The 21305-nt window shown below is 36.4% G+C and overlaps 1 protein-coding gene across 5 annotated transcripts in view; it reads right to left on the reverse strand.

Annotated features, from left to right (window-relative positions):
* tbc1d22a (TBC1 domain family, member 22a) overlaps window positions 1–16520 on the reverse strand; it is a 218954-nt gene extending 202434 nt beyond the window's left edge. For all 5 annotated transcript variants that reach the window (XM_015352687.2, XM_015352685.2, XM_006633433.3 and 2 more), the window contains exons 1-4: window positions 16304–16520; window positions 12314–12370; window positions 7673–8040; window positions 3040–3219 (exon numbers count right to left, since the gene is read on the reverse strand). In XM_015352687.2, the coding sequence (XP_015208173.1) occupies window positions 3040–3219; window positions 7673–8040; window positions 12314–12370; window positions 16304–16365 (667 nt within the window). In that variant the 5' untranslated portion in view covers window positions 16366–16520. The remainder of the gene's footprint in view (window positions 1–3039; window positions 3220–7672; window positions 8041–12313; window positions 12371–16303) is intronic.
* Window positions 16521–21305: the final 4785 nt, after the last annotated feature.

Here is a 21305-nt window from a genome sequence, read left to right on the forward strand (position 1 = left end):
GTGTGTGTATTGCATGCATTGTCACTGTTAATAAATATTTGTTTAATCCAGTGTCCTTGAATTATGACTCTTTTCGGCAAGTCTGATATTTTACTTATTGATTAACCTGCACGGTCAGTTACCAATATTTTTGTCCATTTCCGTAACTCCCCATTTGTATCAATAGTATAATAGGTAAGTAATCTGGGAATCTAATGTAAAAATAGTTACCCGAATAGACATCAGGCCATTTTAGTTTTAGGATTAAGTCCTTTTTACATAGAAAAAAAGTACACATCCCTCGATTCTCTGACTTCTTCCAAGTGCTCGTAACTTAACATAAACCAAATGAGTTTAGGTACTTTTTGGATTTGATTTGTCTGGCCCCATAAGGTGTTGAGTATATTTTACAACAAGCAGAGTTTACCAACACTTCTTTTTTATGCAATCTATGCCATCTCTTAAGTTTAAATGTGTTACGAAGCAGTTATGCGGAGAAATACAATTTTCAAGATCTCTATAGTACACATAATAAATATGACAAATTAAAAACCCTTACTAATCAAATGTTATGTGAGTTGTACAGTCAAAGACAGAATAAAACTCACAATTGTAGAATTAACAAAGTATCAAGACGTCTGGTGAAATCAATATAAAATGTTAAAATTTGTGAATCCATACTATTTTTACAAATTATGCATTCAAAATATTATTCTATACCATAAATAGTATTATACCTTTACAATTTCTGTTAAGACGACAACAGCCAAATGGAGCAAAAAATAAAATTGAAGAACAGTCTACACACTTGATAACAGCAGGTGAAGTTAAATTTTATAACAAAAATAGGTATGCATATGAACAATATCACTTATTTTAGCAAATATTCAGAAGTAAAGGGCTCATTTAACAAGGGATGAGTGTAATTCATTTTCAGATACATATTAACAGTTTGGCAAAACCATCTTAAGTGAAACTATCAATTTAAGAGGTGTTTTCACACAGTTAATGTGCATACATTCATATGTGATGAGGGGCATGCAACAGCCCTTTTCACATACATGACTAAAATATATTTTACCTGAAGATTCATCTTAAATTAGAACACATCAGTCAAAGACTTAACAACAGAATTTTTATCACAAAGGAATCTGTTGCTTTAAAGAAATACCTGTGGGATGTTTGTGCTCAACTGGCCAACACAATCACTTATCCTGAATCCGTAATTTGAAATACCCACAATATCACAGCTCTCAATGAAGGCACGGCTCCCAGGAAATCCACAAATTTGAATACTATCAAAGTTGTTTTGCATCAAAGGTCCCTTTGAGGTAATAAATGCAGAAAGTCTGCAACCCACTGAACTCACAAAATTATGTGTCGAATCATTTGAGATGCTTTGTCAAGCCTTTGTTGCAGCCACTCTGAGTTGGTGAGTTCACTGGGTGCATTTACTGCCTCAAAGGGATATGCAACTAATTACTAACTCTCACACTGAAATTTACTTAAAGTGAATGTTTCCCAATACTTACGATCAGTTCAAAATCACTGGACTGAACACAAACTATATAGTTGTTTTAATTTGATCAAATATATCATTACAGGCAGAGAGGTCAAAAGTGTCAAAAGTGTAAGATAAAAGATAGAGAACAAAACAAGAAAAAAATCAGAGAGACCACAAGGGAGAGAGGGAGACAGGCAGACACAGAACTTAAGGCATGAGTTACACAGAGCTTACTATTCTGTGGTTTTTAGGGAACTTGACTTTGATAGTAATTCAAACCATAACTTCATACTGTACCTCTCTCATTACCATAAGCACTCAAGCAGAATTCTCTGAGGTTATCTTGGTCATTTAAATAGAAGTCCCAAAATAAACATTTAGCTCTTCCACTTCCTATTAATTTAAAATAAATCAATCATTCAGATAAAGAATCATACGTATACATTCTGAGTCGCTTTGACACATTCTAACTTTTTAAATTTGAATTCTAACAATGTCCTTAGTGGCAGTATTTGCATACAATATTTAATGTCATGGAATCAAAACTGAATATTGAGAGATTTCATGAAACCTGGGAACAATAAAGAACTAAAAATTTAAAATGGAGTAGTTTAAAACATTTTGGAATGCACATATGTAATTCCTTCTCTAAAGGATTCAAATATGTATTCCACATTCCCCATGTAGAGATAAATTATGAAAAAAAAAGAAACAATGTTGATTCCATGATTTTAGTCATCCAAAACTGGTCAAATTATAATACATCATCTAAAGGAGATCTCCTTTAAATCCTCTTATTTAACCAAGTCCCATAAATCAGTTCATATAACCTTACCATTAGGATCAGCAGAACTCTTTATATATAAAAACTGATCACCAAAGACTCAAGTGAGAAGTGTTTGTCATCTTAAATTTAATAGTTTGATATATTCTTGTCTTCCACTTTGGCCTGCACAGAAACCTTTCCTATCATAATATCTCCCAGCTAAGGTCTTTTCTCAATTTTGCTAAAAAATTAATTCATACCATCATTTTATCTTGCCTGGACTATTGTTATGCTCTCCTTTGTGATCTGCCCTCAAGTTTGTTAATTAAATTTCAACTTCTTCAGAACAGTGCTGCAAGGGTTCTCAGCAGTGCAAGGAAGTAAGATCACATCACCCCTATTGTAGCAAAACTCCATTGGCTCCATATTACTTTTGTTTTTTAAGGCTCTAAAAGGCAAAGGTCCCGTTTACCTTTGAGCAGCTTCAACTGAGACCTTCAAAAGAGATCTGAAAACCTTCTCTACCAACAAACTTATCAATTTCCAGTACTACAAACTAATTTCGTACCTTCTTCCTTCATAATAGTTGTTAAGTTCTGTGAAGCACATTGAGATTCACTGCAAGTGTTGTTATTATTATTATTATTATTATTAAAACAGACAAGACCATACTACCTGTACAGTATTTTTGAATTACGGCTCATTGAACCAAATTTCAGTTATCATAACATTAGCACAGAACATAATAAGATGTTTCTTACGTAAATACCAGAAAACCAAGCAAACATACCAAGATCAGTATTTGGGCCTGCTAGCAGCTGTTTAAATTTGTCCAACCGTGAAGCTTCTCTTTCTGTCATTGCTGGTGTTCCAGATGTGTTCTGGTCTGCCATCCGTGCTACCAAAGGAATGACACGCCGATGTGGAAGAGACTGCTGCCTCTGAAGAGTTGCTCTTTCAAAAACACCCTCTACAAGGGAGAAAAAAAAATAGTCACCTAACCGAATATTGAGGAATACTTTAATGCCCTGAATTAATCACATTAATGCACTGAACATTACTATGCTCTTGTTCACTCTACTCTAATAATGCCAGTTATAGAGTTAAAATTAAATTATATCAAGCCAGATGAAATGTTGTGGCATCTGAGCACAGCTGCTAAATTCTATCCATTTAACAGAATCTCCTTCAACCCTTTAATGAAAGTCTTGTTGTTAGTTATTATCCCATAAAGCAGATGGAGCTGTATCTCAGATTCATACATTTCGGTTTAGCACATGGAATCCAAAGGTATTTGGAAAGAAAATCAGAAAAGTAACTGGAAAATAAGATAGATAATAGGTTTTTGTTGTCTGGTGATTGTCAGTACAGAGTTTCTTTTTGGCTAAATGCGACTGACGCATAACACAACACTAGTCATTTGTGAAGTCACAAATATTTTTAGGAAGATCACACCCAAGACAGAACAGTTTAATATCTGAATTAGGGCAGAATTGAAGAAACAAAAAGAACAATTTAACTCAACATCTGTTTTAAGAAACATCACATGTCACTACAGTACCATACTGGGAAACTGCATTATCTTTAAAGAGGACAGTGATATATTGTTCTATGGTCAAGAGTTACAATGTGTTTTTAATGTTTTAATCTTTGTATGCAGTACATCATTAAATAAATAAGTTCTCTTTTTCATACTGCCTGCTCTGAATTCATTCGATATGTAATCTCCAGTCCAACATTTTGCTCATGTCCATCCAGAGTTTTATGGAGAAGGGGGGTGAACTGCAAGTTAATGATGAACAGGAAATTCATGAATGAAAACAGGAAATGTTGCCTCAATTAGCATTACTAAATGAGGACAATAACTGGTTTATTCTGTACTTCCATATATATTTTTAAATAGGTGAGTAATTAAAAAATCCAGACATCACTAACTTGTTAAAGCTATTTCTAGCTCCAACTCATTTTTTCCCTTTTAGCATTATCGATAAGTTCTTCTGTTTGAATTGCCTCTATAAATGTAACTCTATTTGCATAAGGCATCTTTCAGCACTTTCTGTCCTCATCTGCAGTTCTGCTCAATCCATTCACCCTCAGTCTGTCCCACACCACACACAGAACCCACTAAACCATGTTCTGTTGAAATGAGGTAGAAGAAAACAATGTCTACCGTTTGCTGCACCCCACTTTCCCATTTGAGGCCACCTCTTCTAGACAATTTTCTTCCAATGCCTCCTTCACTCCTCTTGTAACCCTGATGCTTCCCTCTATTTTTTCCTACCTCCTCCTTGCTATGTTGCACTGTGTGACTACTAGGATCATTACTAGGACCTCTTTTTTTAGTCTTCCCCAACTGTTTTATTCACTGATGCTGCTCAGAAGAGATCTTTTTCTATCTTAAAATCCCTTATTTTGGAGATTAACCATCGCCATTTATATATGCTTCATCGCTATTTATATATGCTTGTATTTCAAAATACAACCAAATTCATATTACTTCTTCAGCCTCCCATTTTAATCTATTCTATCACTGTCTGCCCCGCAACCCCAAGAACCCTGGTGATAACCCCGGTGATAGTGGCCAGCAGGGGGCGCTCACCCTGCGGTCAATGTGGGTCCTAATGCCCCAGTATAGTGGCGGGGACACTATACTGTAAAACAGGCACCGTCCTTCGGATGAGACGTAAAACAGAGGTCCTGACTCTCTGTGGTCATTAAAAATCCCTGGGCGTTTCTCGAAAAGAGTAGGGGTGTAACCCCGGCGTCCTGGCCAAATTTCCAATTGGCCCTTACCAATCATGGCCTCCTAATAATCCCCTATATGAATTGGCTACATCACTCTGCTCTCCTCCCCGCTGATAGCTGATGTGTGGTGAGCGTTCTGGCGCACTATGGCTGCCATCGCATTATCCAGGTGGATGCTGCACATTGGTGGTGGTGGAGGGGAGTCCCCATTACCTGTAAAGCGCTTTGAGTGGAATGTCCAGAAAAGCGCTATATAAGTGTAAGCAATTATTATTAATTATTAATTATAACTGATGTCTCATTTCCTACTCTCAGCACGCATATTTCACTGACATACATCTTTTTGAAACACCTACAGGGTTTGCCTTGATATTAGTAACATGTTCCACTCTGTCTGCACAACTACAACGCCCTTTGAGAGTCTCTGTGTATAGATGATTCAAACAATAAATGAATATCTTAACACTGGACAAACAAAATCACCCACAACTGCTTGAATTAGTTTTCTTTAAAGCATAGCAAGTAAAAGCCAGAAGCATGTTAACATATCACTTACATGGTTAACAAAAGTTTATTTTAAACAATCCAATAAACAACAATTTGGGGAAAAATGTAAGCTAACAAAAAAGGTCAAAATACATATACCTGTAATAACCCATATATATCGGTGATTTACAATTTCAAAAAAAGTAGTTTGATGACATTACAGTGACTTTTGCAATAAATCACATACACCATTCCAAACTCAATGGCAGTGTGATATTTGCACTGTCTGGTTCCTTCACCGAAGTACTGCACTGGTAACATTAAAAAATAATCAAAACTCATAACATATTACAGGTGCTAGCCAGTCATCTGCATGAAAGATTATTTATTTCAACTCAGTCTGTCCTGGGAGCATAGGGGACAAATTAGGACAGGGCAGGGCCCCAGTCCCTCATAGGATAGGAAAAAGCACATACTGACAACTTAGAAGAAGTTATTAACTAATCTAATACGCTTTTGGAAGTTGGGAGGAAGCCCGAACACTGGCTGAAAACCCACAAGAGCGCAGGGGGGACAAGCTAACTCCACAAAATTATCCCAAATCTGTAACTGAATCCAAGAACTATGAATGCTAATCACTTCACCACCAACACAATAATCTTACCAACACGCAATACAGTATCAATATCCCTGTGACAGTATAGAATGGCATTGACAAAGTATAGAGTCACAGTATAGAATGGCATTGACAAGAACATATTTATTGGACCACATATCTTAATGTTTCAGTAAAATCATGTTTAGCACTCTACCCACGGAATAAAATAATAACATTGTATTCTCCCAGCGCTGGCAAATATTTTTTCAAATCTGCTTTACGGTGATCTCTCATCTTCCATAAAAATATATTTTTCACAAGGAAATGCTTTGGGTGAATATATACACAATCCAGCCAAGTGACTGTCTGTAAACAGTGTCACTATTTTATCAAATCTCTGATAAAATTCTGTAAATGTAAAACTATCAAAAAGCAATTTTGATTAACACTACACACTAAAGCTCCTAATCAGAGACATTTTTGACAGTTGATAGAATCTGAGCATCTGTAGATTTCAGACGATGTTGACATTAACATACATGTCTTCCAGCACATTTGTTTACTGAAGAACATCCTTAACATCTTTACAAGATTTTAAATGCTTGCTGAGCTAAAGTAAATTGCTTAAATGCTAATTGCAGATGTTAATGGAATGTTAGGTGATAACCTCCTCAATGATCAACAACTGTTCTATTTTAACTTTACCACAGTAATGTTGCCATGTTCACAATTATCTTTTATTAATTTTCGCTTTAATGCACCTCAAGAATATAAACTATGCTTTCGAACAGCCAGAAACTGGCAACTTGGTAGAATGTTGTAATGCTTAGGTCCCACACAGGAGGCTGACCAATCTTTATCTCCTTGTTATTCCAGACACCATTTGTGGCCAAATGGGTGTTCAACCCAAGGATTGAGATCGGGGCCCAGAACTCATTCTCCCTATTTTCATACATTTTTAAGACAATTTAGTTCTTAATTTATGCACTTTTCTTCTGCACTGCATTTTTCAAGAACACACCTGTAAACTGTCAGTTCGTGCTTTGTAGAACTTATGTTTTTAAGCTTTATGACAAAAAGTTGAATTTGCTAAGATCCAGAGTAATGACTTGTAAATGTTTCAAATTTCATTGTGCCATGAAAAAAACAGCTTGACTGAATAGAGGGCAATGGCTGATACTAACAGTCTCTGATTAATGTTCTTCTACATTTTCAGCTGGTATAATACGCCACTTACCAACATTATACCAAACACCTTGGTCTCAGTAAATACCTCAACTTGTTACTGAAGTTCTTAAGCACTCTGCAACCCCCCAAACATGATGTTGGCTTCTTGGTTTTATTCTGCACTAAAGTACACCTGTCAATAATGTTTTCTATAGAGGCATTCTTCAGCTTACCATCATCAACTTCACCTTTGTTAAGGTAAACAGTTGATATCCAGAGATTGTTCATTACACTACAGTAGCAGAAACAAGTACTAAAAATATCACTTGTTCTTTATGTCTCTTACATGGAAATAAGGACTTACTTGTATTAACACTAATGACAAATTACTTGGTTTAAATTAGTGTTTTGAAAGAATGGTACAAACCTTTTGATGCTACAATGTGGGCTTCACTAAGTGACTTCACCATTCTGTTATCACTGTAATGACCAGGTTCCAACTGAAAAGAAAGCTCTGGTGCAGTTTCTTCTCCTTCCTCCTCTTCCTCACATTTCTCAGAAGTATCTTCTTGCTGTTTTTGCTGTTCTTGTAATTTGCTGTGGTTCTCAATAACTTTATTGGCAGTTTCCATGACAACTTCTATATTCAAGTTCTGAGCAGCCATGGCCAGAAGTTCATCATCATCATCTCCAACATCCCATGCATCACTGGTAATACTTTCAAACTCCTGAAAAGTTGTTGCTTTCTTTGGTTTCACTGGTGTTGTCTGCGTTTTGTTGCCATGTTTGATTAAACTGAAAAAAAAACAAGAAAATCACTTGGTATTAGATTGTTCAGTGATGAGGGGGAAGAGCTGAAATGTATCTTTCTGTAGTACAGCACATTAGTAAAAGAGAAAGAAGAACAAATTTCACCCTGACAACCTGAAGACTTACACACTTGTAAATCTTGTGGTTTAATCACTGAAAACAGTGGGAAATGTTCTAATTGTTCTTTCTAAACTCCATCACATATACAGGTAGTTGACACCAATGTGAAGTCACTTAATAGGACAACATGCAACATGTGGTGAAGATAATTGCTCCGTATTGTTACACAGTGATTAGTATAGACCTTGCCTACTTAGAGAATGAATGGATCCAAAACCATGCCAGAAAAATGTGCCCCAAAACATTATAGAACTACCAGAATGTTTTACTGCTGGAAGTTCAATACCAGTGCTATTTGCACCACTGGACTCACAACCGTAATTGACAGGTATAACAACTCAACTGTGGTATCCAATTCTATGGAGTTCTCAGCAGAACTCTTTAGATGAAACCAGCTGTTTGTTCCAGTTTGCTTTAAATTGATCTGCAGTTGCTGATTTACCTTGTAATTTTTATACATGATTCTAAGCAAGTTCAGATGTTATCTGCTTAATTAACATGAGCCACACTTGTATGGAAGCCCTATATTTCAATGTACTTGGTGTCCCTCATTTACCCAGGTATTTTCATTTTTGTGTCAAACCTGTAAATTGCATTTGTTTAAATAATTAAGAGTTACCTCATGTTAACATTGTACTGGCAAGACAAGAATTGGCAAAGGGCAAACATTACCATTTTTTATTAAAGGCAGCTGTAAAATGTTTGGACAAAAATGCTTGTTTTTTGTAGTGCTTAAAATAAAATATATATGAAAAACAGAGACTTCAGATTTATGATATTCCACTAATGGAAGGTATGCAGAAAGCATTAAAAAGAAATAGCAGCTTGTAATGTTCTCTGAAATCTTGCCAACTAAACAAGCTAATTAATCACAACTGTGAACACCACTGTCCATAAGGCAACTGAAACCTCAGGGCTTCAGAGCTGAGAGAAAATGTTGAAAAACTGACAATATGAGAACTTGAGAAAACTTTTGATGAAGTTCATCCTATTTACCAGAAAACAATTTATTTGACAGAAAGAGTCCAAAGTGTCCACTGCTCCTGAAGGAGGCTCGACTGTTATAATGATTCTGAATGATAATGGATTAGAACAGTGACAGCCACCCAGAAATTCAGTTTTTGGGCATTTGCCATCTGCCGGTGCTAAAAAATTAATAAGTGCCTTACTGTATTTGATTTATAACTTTTTTCTAAAATTGAATTGCCAAGCAATAGAGATCTCTTATATCTTTTATAAACCCCATGTAGCTTCACTGGGACACCTCACCTACAATTTATGCTTGAGGTGGTGGTACTGTGCGTCTAAAAGTAACACACAGGACTGGAAAACAGAGCAATTCTGTTAAAAACAATCATATTTATAAAAAAATCTTAGATGTGATAATAAATTATTTTTAAATTTAGACTAAATGCACAGTAACTCTAAGCATTAAATGAATTTATGTTTAGAAAATCAATAATAATAATAAACTATTTTGTATAGCGCCTTTAAAAGTGGCTTCTCAAAGCACTTCACAGAATGAGAACAACAATAAATAAAAAGAATACACAAGATAAAACACAATTACAATATACAGAGGAGACCGTGGATGGTGGTACTAGGAAAAGCAGAGGGGTGAAGAATGGAACCAGTTAAGTAGAGGCTCTCCTAAAGAAGAAGGTTTTGAGTCTGGATTTTAAGGAGTTTAGAGAAGGTGACTCTCTGATATCCTTGGGCAGAGAGTTCCAGAGCTTGGAGGCAGGAGAAGGCCCTGTCACCCATACAATGTAGACGGGCTTGGAGGACAGTTAGGAGACCAGAACTAGAAGAGCGAAGGTTGCGAGGTGGGGAGTAAGGCGATAATAGTTCAGACAGGTACTTGATCACTTACACTAGACCTGGTCAGGATCCTGGCTGTTGAATTGTGGACATACTGCAGTTTGTTCAAAGTAGATTTAGATACCCCAATGAATAGAGCATTACAGTAGTCAATTCGAGATAACACAAATGTGTTGATCAGCTTTTCAGCCATGGTTAGTGATAGCATAGGGCGTAGTCTAGCGATATTTCTGAGGTGAAAAAAAGATGTCCAATAGATTCTGGGTGACCATCTCAACAAAAATTCAAGTCTTTTATAAGAAGTAGAATTTTACCTTAATTTAGATTATAAAGGTTATAAATTATCAATGTATAAAAATACATTTTAACCTGACACAGTCAATACATTTAAGACAACATCATCAGACAAGTAAACACATAAATGAAACTAAGAATGACTCCAGAAATTAAAAACATTGCAACACAATGTTAACAAATTATTGATTAAAAGTTAAGTGTACAGAATAGCACACAATACACAACAGCCATGAAGAAAATATATAGTAACTTTTTATGGAAGTTAAATAAGAATGCAAAATTAATTTGAACAAAAGTAAATAAGGCTAATAAGCAATAAAAGTAATTCAAAATATTCTACAGTCAAATGCAGAAATTACAATTATTTAAAACCTTTTGAAGACAGGAATAAAATAACTTTTAAAAAGCCATTAAAACCACATTTTAAGACTTCTGAATGAACAAAGGGAAAACTTCTCTCTCAGCCAAATTAATTTAAGTTAAATTAAATTAGGACCTTTACTAAGACTACAACAGGCAACTGCTTTCTAAAAGACTGGGTTGGAGAGACAAACGAAACAAGTTTCTTTTCAATATGAGCATCAATTTCATAATGTGGAAGCAAATAGTGCATTAACACCTAACAGTATCCTATTGTATACTGTAGAAGACATTAAGAAAAGGGCCAAATTGGAATTAAATCAAACTTATTTCCTAATAGTCCTCCCAAGCACAATTTCACAGAAGCTTTTGTGCAGGAAATGAGAACAAGCAAATGAAAAATATCAAGTAGTATGGAACTGGATTGGATATAAAATATGTAAGAATTCTAGTGCTGGACTACAGAAAAGCTGTTGTTAAAGGCCTTACTGGATTATTAAACTGAATTTCAATAACTATGGCCTTTTGTGGGGTTTGTCACTACTCCTTTGGTCACACTATGTTATTATTAAAAAGCATGACAATTTGTACATGATCAAAACTGAATTGGACAGAGCCCTGCTGTGCATAACATAAGCACAACCAAACCTAATGTAATATAACTGTCCATTTCTCCCACACCCCTGCCCCCAGTATGGAATTCTACGACAAGCCCTAAGTGATTGTCAAGTACCAGGTAAAGCTGCACATCTGCTCTAGTTTGTACTTACAGTATACCTGTATATGTAGCAGGCAAACATACTGTATAATGCCTGACAAGATTTCACAGATAATTAATTTTCTACATTGCATTTACAATATGTCAAAATAGATAATAAAATTAATAACATTCTTGATTAAAAAAATAAAAAATAAACACAATGACTTTTATTTGATTTACTGTTGTGTTTCTACTTAAATTGGCCTGCTTGAAACATTCTGTTCAGCTTTATAAGCTTAGTATTTAAAAAACACAACTAAAACTAACAGCAAGTAAGTATTTACATCTCAATTTATTGTTCAAACACTTTTAGAACTTTTTATTCAGACACATAAGTAGAACATGTGTTTAACAATTCACTGGATAAGACAAATGGCCTACTCTCATTTACAACATTTCTTAGGTTCAGGTTCTTCACACAAAAATATATACCTATTTTAATAATAAAGTGGAATGAAGCCATGTGATATTTGTTTCATGTCAATGGTGAATTTCATATCAAACGTCACTGTGCCTCAATTGATTCTGAAGAAAGCCAATTCTCCTCCACTCAAACTTAAAAAAGGAGCAAATGCAAAGGAACTAATAAATCTGTTGACCCAAATGAGAGGCTAAAAACATTTTAATTTGAACAATGACTTAAAATAGCACTACATACATGCAAGCAATAACATACATTATGCTAAGGTAAAAGCCGGTATCTATAATCAATTTAAGTAAGGTGCATTAGAAAAATACAGAACATGATGACAGAACAAAACAAGTCTGCAAATAGAAAACGCTCTTGTTTTCCATCGAGTGTCATAAGATCACAATGTTGACTTCTGAATGAATGGAGCTGTCTCACAGCTGCCACTGTTTTTAGATAAAGATTTATTTGAATCCATTTTTGACACTTACTTTGAATGGAGAAGAGGGTCAAAAGGTGGGTGCTGAGCTCCATACACATGTTGTATACTAGAAAAAAAAACAAGTTAAAAAAAAAACAATTACAAGATAAAACCTGAGTTTTAACTTTTATTTCATTTTCATTAGATATACATAAGTACCATAAGACACCATATCAACATATTAAACATATTTCACATTGATGCTGTGTGTTATATTTAGAAAATCTCTGCACTCATTCTACTTCCTCAGACTCTTCAACCAGATGGGTTACGTTGGTACATATTGTCCTCTGCTGCTAACAAATAAAAACTTCGGGCACCTGACTGATAATTTTAGGATTGTAAATTCAACAATGCGTTTAATTCAAGAAATCAACTGCATTGTTAGCAAGATTGATTCCTTGTCCACACTATGGGAAAAGCATGACTATGCTGCTGCATTAAACCCACAAGATTCACTAAGCAGTAAATTATGGAACCCACAAGGATAACAAAATGCCTGGTCTTAGGGATCGCCTCAAAAGATACATTTTACAAACACTGTATTGTTTACATGAAATCTATCACCTTTTAGACGGAAGTACCAAAAGTAAAACACTGCCCAAATTTACCAGCTTACAGTTGGATGTAAGAAGTGTATAATTTCAAACTTATAATAAAGAAATAGTCATGTACATCCGAATAAGTGTAACTTGATGAATAACATACTTTTGATACCTTCTGCAATCTTTTCCACATGTTCATGTTATAAATTACTGAAGTAGTTCAAGTAGGTAGCTACTTCAGCATGTGAAGGCTGCTAAGGAACAAGGTTTATTCCATGCTGAAAAGGTGAAGCCTTTTTGGGGGAGACCCAAAAGAGAGAGAGAAGGCTCCACAGCCAAAACATTGTATTTCTCTTATTCTCTTTTCAGCATGGAATACATCTTTACTTGTTCCTTATAAAGTAATGTATTTTTACCAACAAATGAATTTATAAAAAAAATTGCTTTGCTCATGAAACCAACATCTGTAACCTTAATAAGTTACAAGTTATACCAGTGCAGCTATTCCCTACTACTAAACTGACACCTTTTTTCCCCTCAAATCATTTTTGAGCAAGTCAATTTACAGAATACGTCCAGCTCTCTCTTAAAACCCCAAATGCATCTTTCAATGAGGTTAAAACTATAAGGAAAATGTACTAATTAGTTTTTGTTAAACTGCACATTAATAGATATTACTGTGAATTAATTAAAAAATAAAATGCCTTTTTATCTGCAATTTACTGCTGTTAATTGGAGTGTTTTTGATAAATATATCATTTTGGATGGAGTCAAGACATTAATGTTATGTTCTTGAATAACTTTCTTTAATTTAGAACCACACTATTTGGACAATGGACAAAATACAAACACCATAGCAGGTATCACCAGTGTTAAACATACCACACTGAATATTAAAGCATTCCTCAAACAGGTTGTGTGTTAGAAATTCCAGCCATGCAACTTGTAACCAAACAAGTTGAACGTGTTTTCTTGAAACAAAATAATAAACCTATGAGACATACACAGCAGAAAAAGTAGTTTGACTAGCAGCATAGAAATTTCACAAATACTCCAGTCTTATTTCCTGGCAATAAGTGTAAATTACATACAATAATATCCAAATACTTAAAAGTTCATTCCCTAATTAAAAATTGATTTAGCAAAGGCAATGTATGTGTGCATCAAGGCCTTTAAGCATGAATTAAAATGTGCCAAAAATGCATAGTGAATATGTACATACTGTACAATAACTGTGTAATACTTAAGAAGATTTTTACAATTAAAAACTATATACACCCTGTAGATATGATAAATATAAAGAGTAGAAATTTAATTCTCTCAAAACTTATAAAAGCTTCTGGGAATCAGAAGCTACTTGATTGCCAAAGAAGGCTAAGTACCACATCATCTTTGGGAAAGTCCAAATAAATTCTAAAGGTCTAACGTAAAGGGGTAGCTTGGTGGTGCAGTGGTTAACATTACTGCCTTGCAGCTCTGAGGTCCTTGTTTCAGTTTTGTATCTAGGGTGCAATCTATGTGGAGTTTGTTTGTCTGTGTGCGGTCTGTGTGCTGTTTGCATGTTCTCCCCATGTTGTTTGCATGTTCACGTGGCTTTTTGCTGGGTGCTCCAGTTTCCTCCCACAGTTCAAACTGGTAGGTTAATTGGCTTCCGGGAAAATTGTCGCTGGTATAAGCATATGTGTGTGCCCTGTGATGGACTGGCATCCTGTCCAGGGTGTATCCTGCCTTGCATCTCTTGCTTGTCAGGATAGGCTCAGGCTCCCCAACCACCCTGTGTCCAATAGGTTCCCTAACCTATTGGATAAGCCTGTTCACAAAATAAATGGATGATTACAGAAAAATCCATAGTTTCAAACAGCCCAGTTTCAAAGCTAATTCCATGGTTGTTTCAATTAGTTAATTGAAAGAGTTAAGTGGTTTGGGAGGAAGAATCACATTTAAGGGCAATAACCATGATCCACAAAAACTCAAGCATGAGGAAACAACATCCCTAAGACTACCATCCAAGGCTGACATTATGAATCTGGGGTCTGTGCTGAGGTTTTAGTGAAAAGAAAACATTAATTTGCCACAAGTTGAGATTTTGAACAAAATCATCAGGTGTATATGTAGCTCCAGAAGGTGAAGTTGATTTTGCAAAAGCACATCATCCATGTTTATTCTTATACTTTCAGCTTGGTATGCATCCTACAACACTAGTGACTTAAGTTCCAGTATATTTTTATTTAAAAAAATTGGTTCGGACATTAAGTTCACATTTGCTTACATATAAACTTCACAATAGGATCATACAAAACCTGCATCAAACAAAGTCCAAAAGATGAAGTGTGAATACAAATCTGTTTTATTGCAGTCTCTAATAGAACATTTATGATATGCGCTGAAAATAGCAGATCACAAAGGTAAGTCACACAACCTGGAAAAGAAGAGGTTCTGTGTGGCAGAGAGGTCAAATGTCCTTCATGAATATTTTAAGAACATATTTAAAAGGTTCACCTAGAAGGCACTTATCCGTGAGAGCATCAAAGCCAAAGAAGTGTTTGCAAAATACCAAGGCTAAGAAGTTCACATACAGTAGGCTATTTTAAAACCTACTGTACAGTGCCTTGAAAGATATCATTCCCCTGAATTACAAATTATTTAGACATTTTTAAAGCAAATGTTTAATCTAAATTTGAATGCTCACACTAAAAATATTTTTATTGGGCAAAAATGCAAAATACTTTTTGTTGGATTAGTCTCTCTCTCGATTACTTGGTGATTATCCCCGATACAACAATTAAATATCCGAGTAAACGGTTTTTAAAATAAATTAAGGTCCGCCAATTCACAATAAAAGCGAAAGCTATAAGTCTCCGATTCAATTTTTGTTGTCGTCATTGCTGAACAGTTGTGTAAATTGGAGACTTCGGTGAACTTATTCTTTCAAAGGTTGGACTACTTAACAGTAAAAAGCAGCAGTATTTAACATTTAATAAACTTCAAAAACGTAAACGTTATCATGCATAATACTTAGAAAATACTTAAACGAATATGTATATCGTTTAACCTAATACCACGAAATACTTTAGTTAGACGATAAAGGATACGCTGATGCCATCATTTTAAAACGTAGTATTAGGATGTTGACATGAGTAAGAATGCATTGCTGGTACCCAACACTTGAATAATCTTCCAGTTTATAGTTTACCAGACTTCATTCGAGAATAATTAATAATCTCACAGTTTTTAATTTATTAATAACTTTTTTACGTTTATAGGATCGATGAAACTATTATAAGATCAGTACTTTCAGCACTCAGGTCAAAATATCACGTATCACGATAAAGTTATTTCCTTGTTTCGAGGGCCAGGTATTCTAGAATTTGAGAGAAATAAAAAAGTAATTACTGGTTTTCCTGTTGCACAGTAAAACATTTAACCCACTGATGTAAATAGAACACGTCACAAACCTGCCAGGCACCTTAGCGACGTTTCTCTTCCAGAATTGCTTTTTGCTACCGTCGTTTGACATTTTCTTTCTGAAGTGCAATTTCAGTTTGTTCCAGAACCAGAAACAATTTATAGAAAATGCTGTTCGCTTCCAGTCAATGTTTATTTACTCACAGACTCTTCCTGCTAAACTAAGAAGGCTGCCATATTGCCTCAACCTTCTGACAACAAGCTCTGTGTTCATTGGCTGATTTGGCAGACCCGTGCTTTTCTCCAATCAAAAGTAACAACCGCTTGAAGCCACAATTAAAGCGTAAAACGTCACGAAAAAGGCTAGAGATGCACAAAAACTGATGTCACCCACAATTGCTGCACAATTTTTTTTCTTTTGTAAGCAGTCAACTCTTTTCACAAAATCACAAAGCTTTAATGTCTACTGGATCTAATTTTGTAGTCTATGTAATACAAAACAGTAAATATACTGTATATACACTATATATATATACTGTGTGTACATATATAAACTAGACACATTTCTTCTGTAAAGTATAAAATGTATGATTTTTCAGCCCTTTGTTTTATTTTGGTCTGCAATACAGTGAGCTCCATCTGTATTCTGAGCATGAAAACAAAATTGTATTGAAAGGGAAACACATGTAAAACACTTGGAAATGAGTGCTGTTTAGGAAAATCTACAAAAAGCCTGACAAATAGAGTCCAGCAGCATTGAAAATTTTGAAAGAAGGGAAATGCCAGGTTATTATCATAACCACAGCTTTCTGAAAATAAATGCTGTCATTACATCTTATGATGTGCCCTTGTCTCTGCCCTTATGCTGACTATGTAAATCAAAGTGATCTAATGAGACACTGCTACATCACCCAGCCCCACCTTTTCTACTAGTGCAATCCATCTTTTGCTGAGCTGGCACCCCACTGAGGCCTCAAAGGCACTGTTCAGCTCATGAGTGTTAAGCGCCATGACAAACCACAACATTTAGAGAAACTACTGCTGATACACAAACTCAGATTGGGCTCAGTGTGAAGGCAACTGGAGGTCTCCCAGCAACAACGATTGGGCCATGGGGAAAGCCAACACGATCTTTGATTTAGACTGTGGGTGACTGAAGAGCGGTTGGGGACAAGAAATACGAGGGAAGTTCGAACTGTGAGACCCAGAACCTGAGGTGCTACTGTGACTATCGCGGTTCCACTCGGGCTTGTGCCTTCACCGCTCCACCCCGCCGGTTCGTCCCGCATCACCTGGGCACAAACCCGGGTCTCCAGAGTAACGTAGCAGTGAACCAGCTGCATGAGCTAAAGGAGACCTCCCTCAGCCAAGGCGGCTGAGGTCCCTGCTACGCGCAAGAGGGCGATGACGTCACCCTGTTGAAACTAGCTCTACTGCGCCAGAGTACAAGCACCACCCACAAGAAATGTGCACCACTCACCCAGAAAGAGTTTATTTGGTAAAGGCCAATGGGAAATTTGGCCAGGATGCCAAATACTGGGGAATACTGGGGTAATAGGTCCCACACAGACTGCGGGATGAGCGCCCCCTGCTGGCCCACTAATACCTCTTCCAGTAGCAACCTTAGTGTTTCCCAGGAGGTCCCCTAATCCTGGTACTGACCAGACTCACATCTTCAGTGGGTTTCCAGTTGTGAGTTGCAAGGTGATATGGCGGCTAAATAAGTAAAAGTCTAAACAAATACTAGCTTAGTATAAGTAAGCTAACAAAAATAACATCAAAAATACAAATACAAATTATTATTAACATTCTTACATGGGAAAATGTAATAAAAAACAAATTTGACCATGCAAGTACAGTTTATGCATAGGCATAATGTGTGTTTAAAGGATAACTCCTTATCCAGCCTTACAAAATAGATTTATTGGTACCAATTAGACCCATCAGCAAAAGACATCATGCCTGAGATTCATAGTAACCTGGGAATTGTAACCGAAAAGAAGGTATCAGGGGGTGATTGGCACAATCACATCATTTACATCTGAAATCAAACCAGTTGTCATCCCCTGAACACCTAGAGGGCGCTCTACTTCTGTCCTGTTCCAAGTTCCCTGTGATTATTCATGTCTTTCCGGTGTGTCTTGTTGTGTAGCCTATTTACTTCCTGTGTCTGCTCTGCTCCTCGCTCAGCATTGAGGATATGGATGTCCTGAGACCCGCCTAGCACCAGGTCGCTCCTGTCCATGGCCTGAGGGCATAGGTTTCTATACTGACATCGTCTGACCCCCTGAGCCTGGGCTAACCCCCATGTTGCCCCTTTTACAGCTACGCATAGGGTCTCTACTGCTCTCCTTGTCATTCAATGGCTTGCCCTTCCAACATCGTGATACCAGTTATGTACACCCAAAAGCATTCTATTTCAATTGTCTCCTAAAAAGTGTAAGTAACACCAACTACAACCTGTGTGCATCTGTACACAAAAGAATTATACAATCATCACTCAAAATCAGTACAATGGCGTCGCATAAATTGTGTGTGCAAATTTAAAATGGATGAGCTGGTGTTCTGCATTTTTGAAGAAGAAATAATACTGTCCTAGATTGCATTCCAGTGAGAGCTTCAGTTGAATCAATCTCGTCTAATTCTCTACTTTATGAATGTGACTCGGGAGGAATGATTTTAAACTTGATAAAAATGTCATTAATGACAAACTAGACCCCTTGTAATAGCTGTTGACCCAATTAGATCAAGCACAGGGTACAAGGGTACATAGGTATATTTAACTATGTATTTAATATTATTATTAATATTATATTAAATACATACACTAGTTAAAAATATTAAATACATAGTTAAATATACTAAACTATGGGTTGCAACAAGACACCATTTCTACCCTTTTACCCTGCAGCTGTTACGTTTCACATTCCTCCACTATAGGGCACTCCTACCCATTTCTGTTATTGATTCAGTTTCATTACTTCCCTGTGTTTCTTGTTAGTGTTTTGGCTTTACAAGCCTAGTGTCTCCGCTGTTCCGGGCTCAGCATTAGAAGACAGATGTCCGAAGGCCCACCTATCGCCAGGCCTGGAGTAGCCTGAGGGCAAAGTCCTTCACCCCGCTGTCCTGACCTACTGAGTCTGGGGCTCTGAGCGCCTGGTCCCATTAAGGTTTTAGTTCCTGGTCTTGGCTCCCCTTCCCAGGGATTTTAACTGTCTTCGTGCCGGATGGATTTCCCGGTTTATTGAGTATGAACTGTGCCCTGAGAACCCTTTGGACCTCCCTGAACTCGTTGGCCTGTCTCCCCCCATGTACCCCATGTCCGTCATCCCATCCATTCCTAGCCATGTCTTCCCTGATGTCCTTCTCCAGTAACTTCCGGATTATACCATCCCGTATAGGGTCTTAAACTACACGCTCCACAGGAGTCAGATTCGGCTCCCGTGGCAGTGGCTGATCTAAGATTACTGTGTCTATGTACAAAGTGTATATTTTTTGTAGAACAAGGTAGATAGTTAAAAAGCTGAGAAACAGCCAGTAAAAGGAAATTATTACAAATCAGTAAAACCTTGTAAACTTTGGGGGAGTACAGGCAGTTGACTTTCCTGTACCGGAAGGACACAGACCTGTCTTTTTAATTGTAAAAATATAAGATCCTGAAGTCTAGTTGATTTAAATAATGCCTTCTTAATTGGACACCATATACCAGTTGCTGAAAATGTATTAAATAATTATAATTCGTTACACTTATATAGCACTTTTCTGGACACTCCACTCAGAGCACTTTACACCCACCTGGATAATGCGACTGCAGCCATAGTGTACACAGTACATTCACTACACATCAGCTATAAATGTGGAGGAGAACAGAGTGATGAAGCCAATTCATAGATGTGGATTATTAGGAGACCATGATTGGTAAAGGCCAATGGGAAATTTGACCCAACACTGAAAAGGCCAGTCAATAACATATGTTAATATATGTAGTTAACCATTCCTTTTCAGTTTGGACGTTTGCTTTGGATCGATGTCCTGCTGGGATCTCCATTTTCCCGTCAAGCTTGAGCTTCCTGATTTAAGTGATTCGGAGTCTACGCAAACAAAACATCATTCAAATCATAATAGTTCAATTCAAAACATTCAAAACATCATAGACTCCCCCCAATATTTCACAGTGAGCATGAGTGTTTTCTCAGCATGAAATCCGTCTTACTTATGCCAAAGATAACACTGCTGACCATGTCCAAGATGCTCAATTTTCATTTCAACTGACCATAAGATGTGTAGTGCAAATGGTGTTTGGCAAGTTTGAGTCACTTTTTTTTGTGGTTTGCCCTCATAAGAGGCTTTTTACTTGCAACCTAGCTATTAATGATATGTTCATGTACAGTAGATGACTTTGAACTATTTTCTCAACACTTTGTATCCAGAGTACACCAGTTTGTATTGAAGATTTCCAGCTGTTTCCTTTGAATGTACTGCTTCCTGCCAAACCACCATGATGGCAAAATATACTTGTGTTCTATCCCTAGCAATGATGTCTTTAATATCTTAGCAAATGACACTACAGTAGAAAGTTACCTTTTTATAGCCATTCCCACACTTCCGATGAGCTCAATGACCATTTGCCTGCAGTCTTTGAAGAACTCTGTGACCCTAACAATGACGATGCTGTTACTACTGAATGTCTTCTGTGTATTTCCTTCTTTTATACCCCACCTTTCATATCCCATAGAGAAAAGAGGAAATCTTCAGGTCCTCTGTACTGTACAATGGCTGACCCTGCGCTCTGACCCCAGGCTCTCTCCCTATATGTGTGTCTGTGTGTCTCATGGAGAGCAAGCTGGGGCATGTGAAAAGACAAATTCTTAAATGCAAGAAATTGTATAGGGTTCATAAAGTGATTTTATTATTATTATTATTATTATTATTATTATTATTATTATTATTATTATTATTATTATTATTATTATTATTATTATTATTATTATGTGGGAGGTTTCCATTGCACTTCCAAAGAACAAATATGTAATTGTAGATTTTATGTTTCAT

This window comes from Lepisosteus oculatus, chromosome 7 (genome assembly GCF_040954835.1).
Source record: "Lepisosteus oculatus isolate fLepOcu1 chromosome 7, fLepOcu1.hap2, whole genome shotgun sequence".
NCBI lineage: Eukaryota > Metazoa > Chordata > Actinopteri > Semionotiformes > Lepisosteidae > Lepisosteus > Lepisosteus oculatus.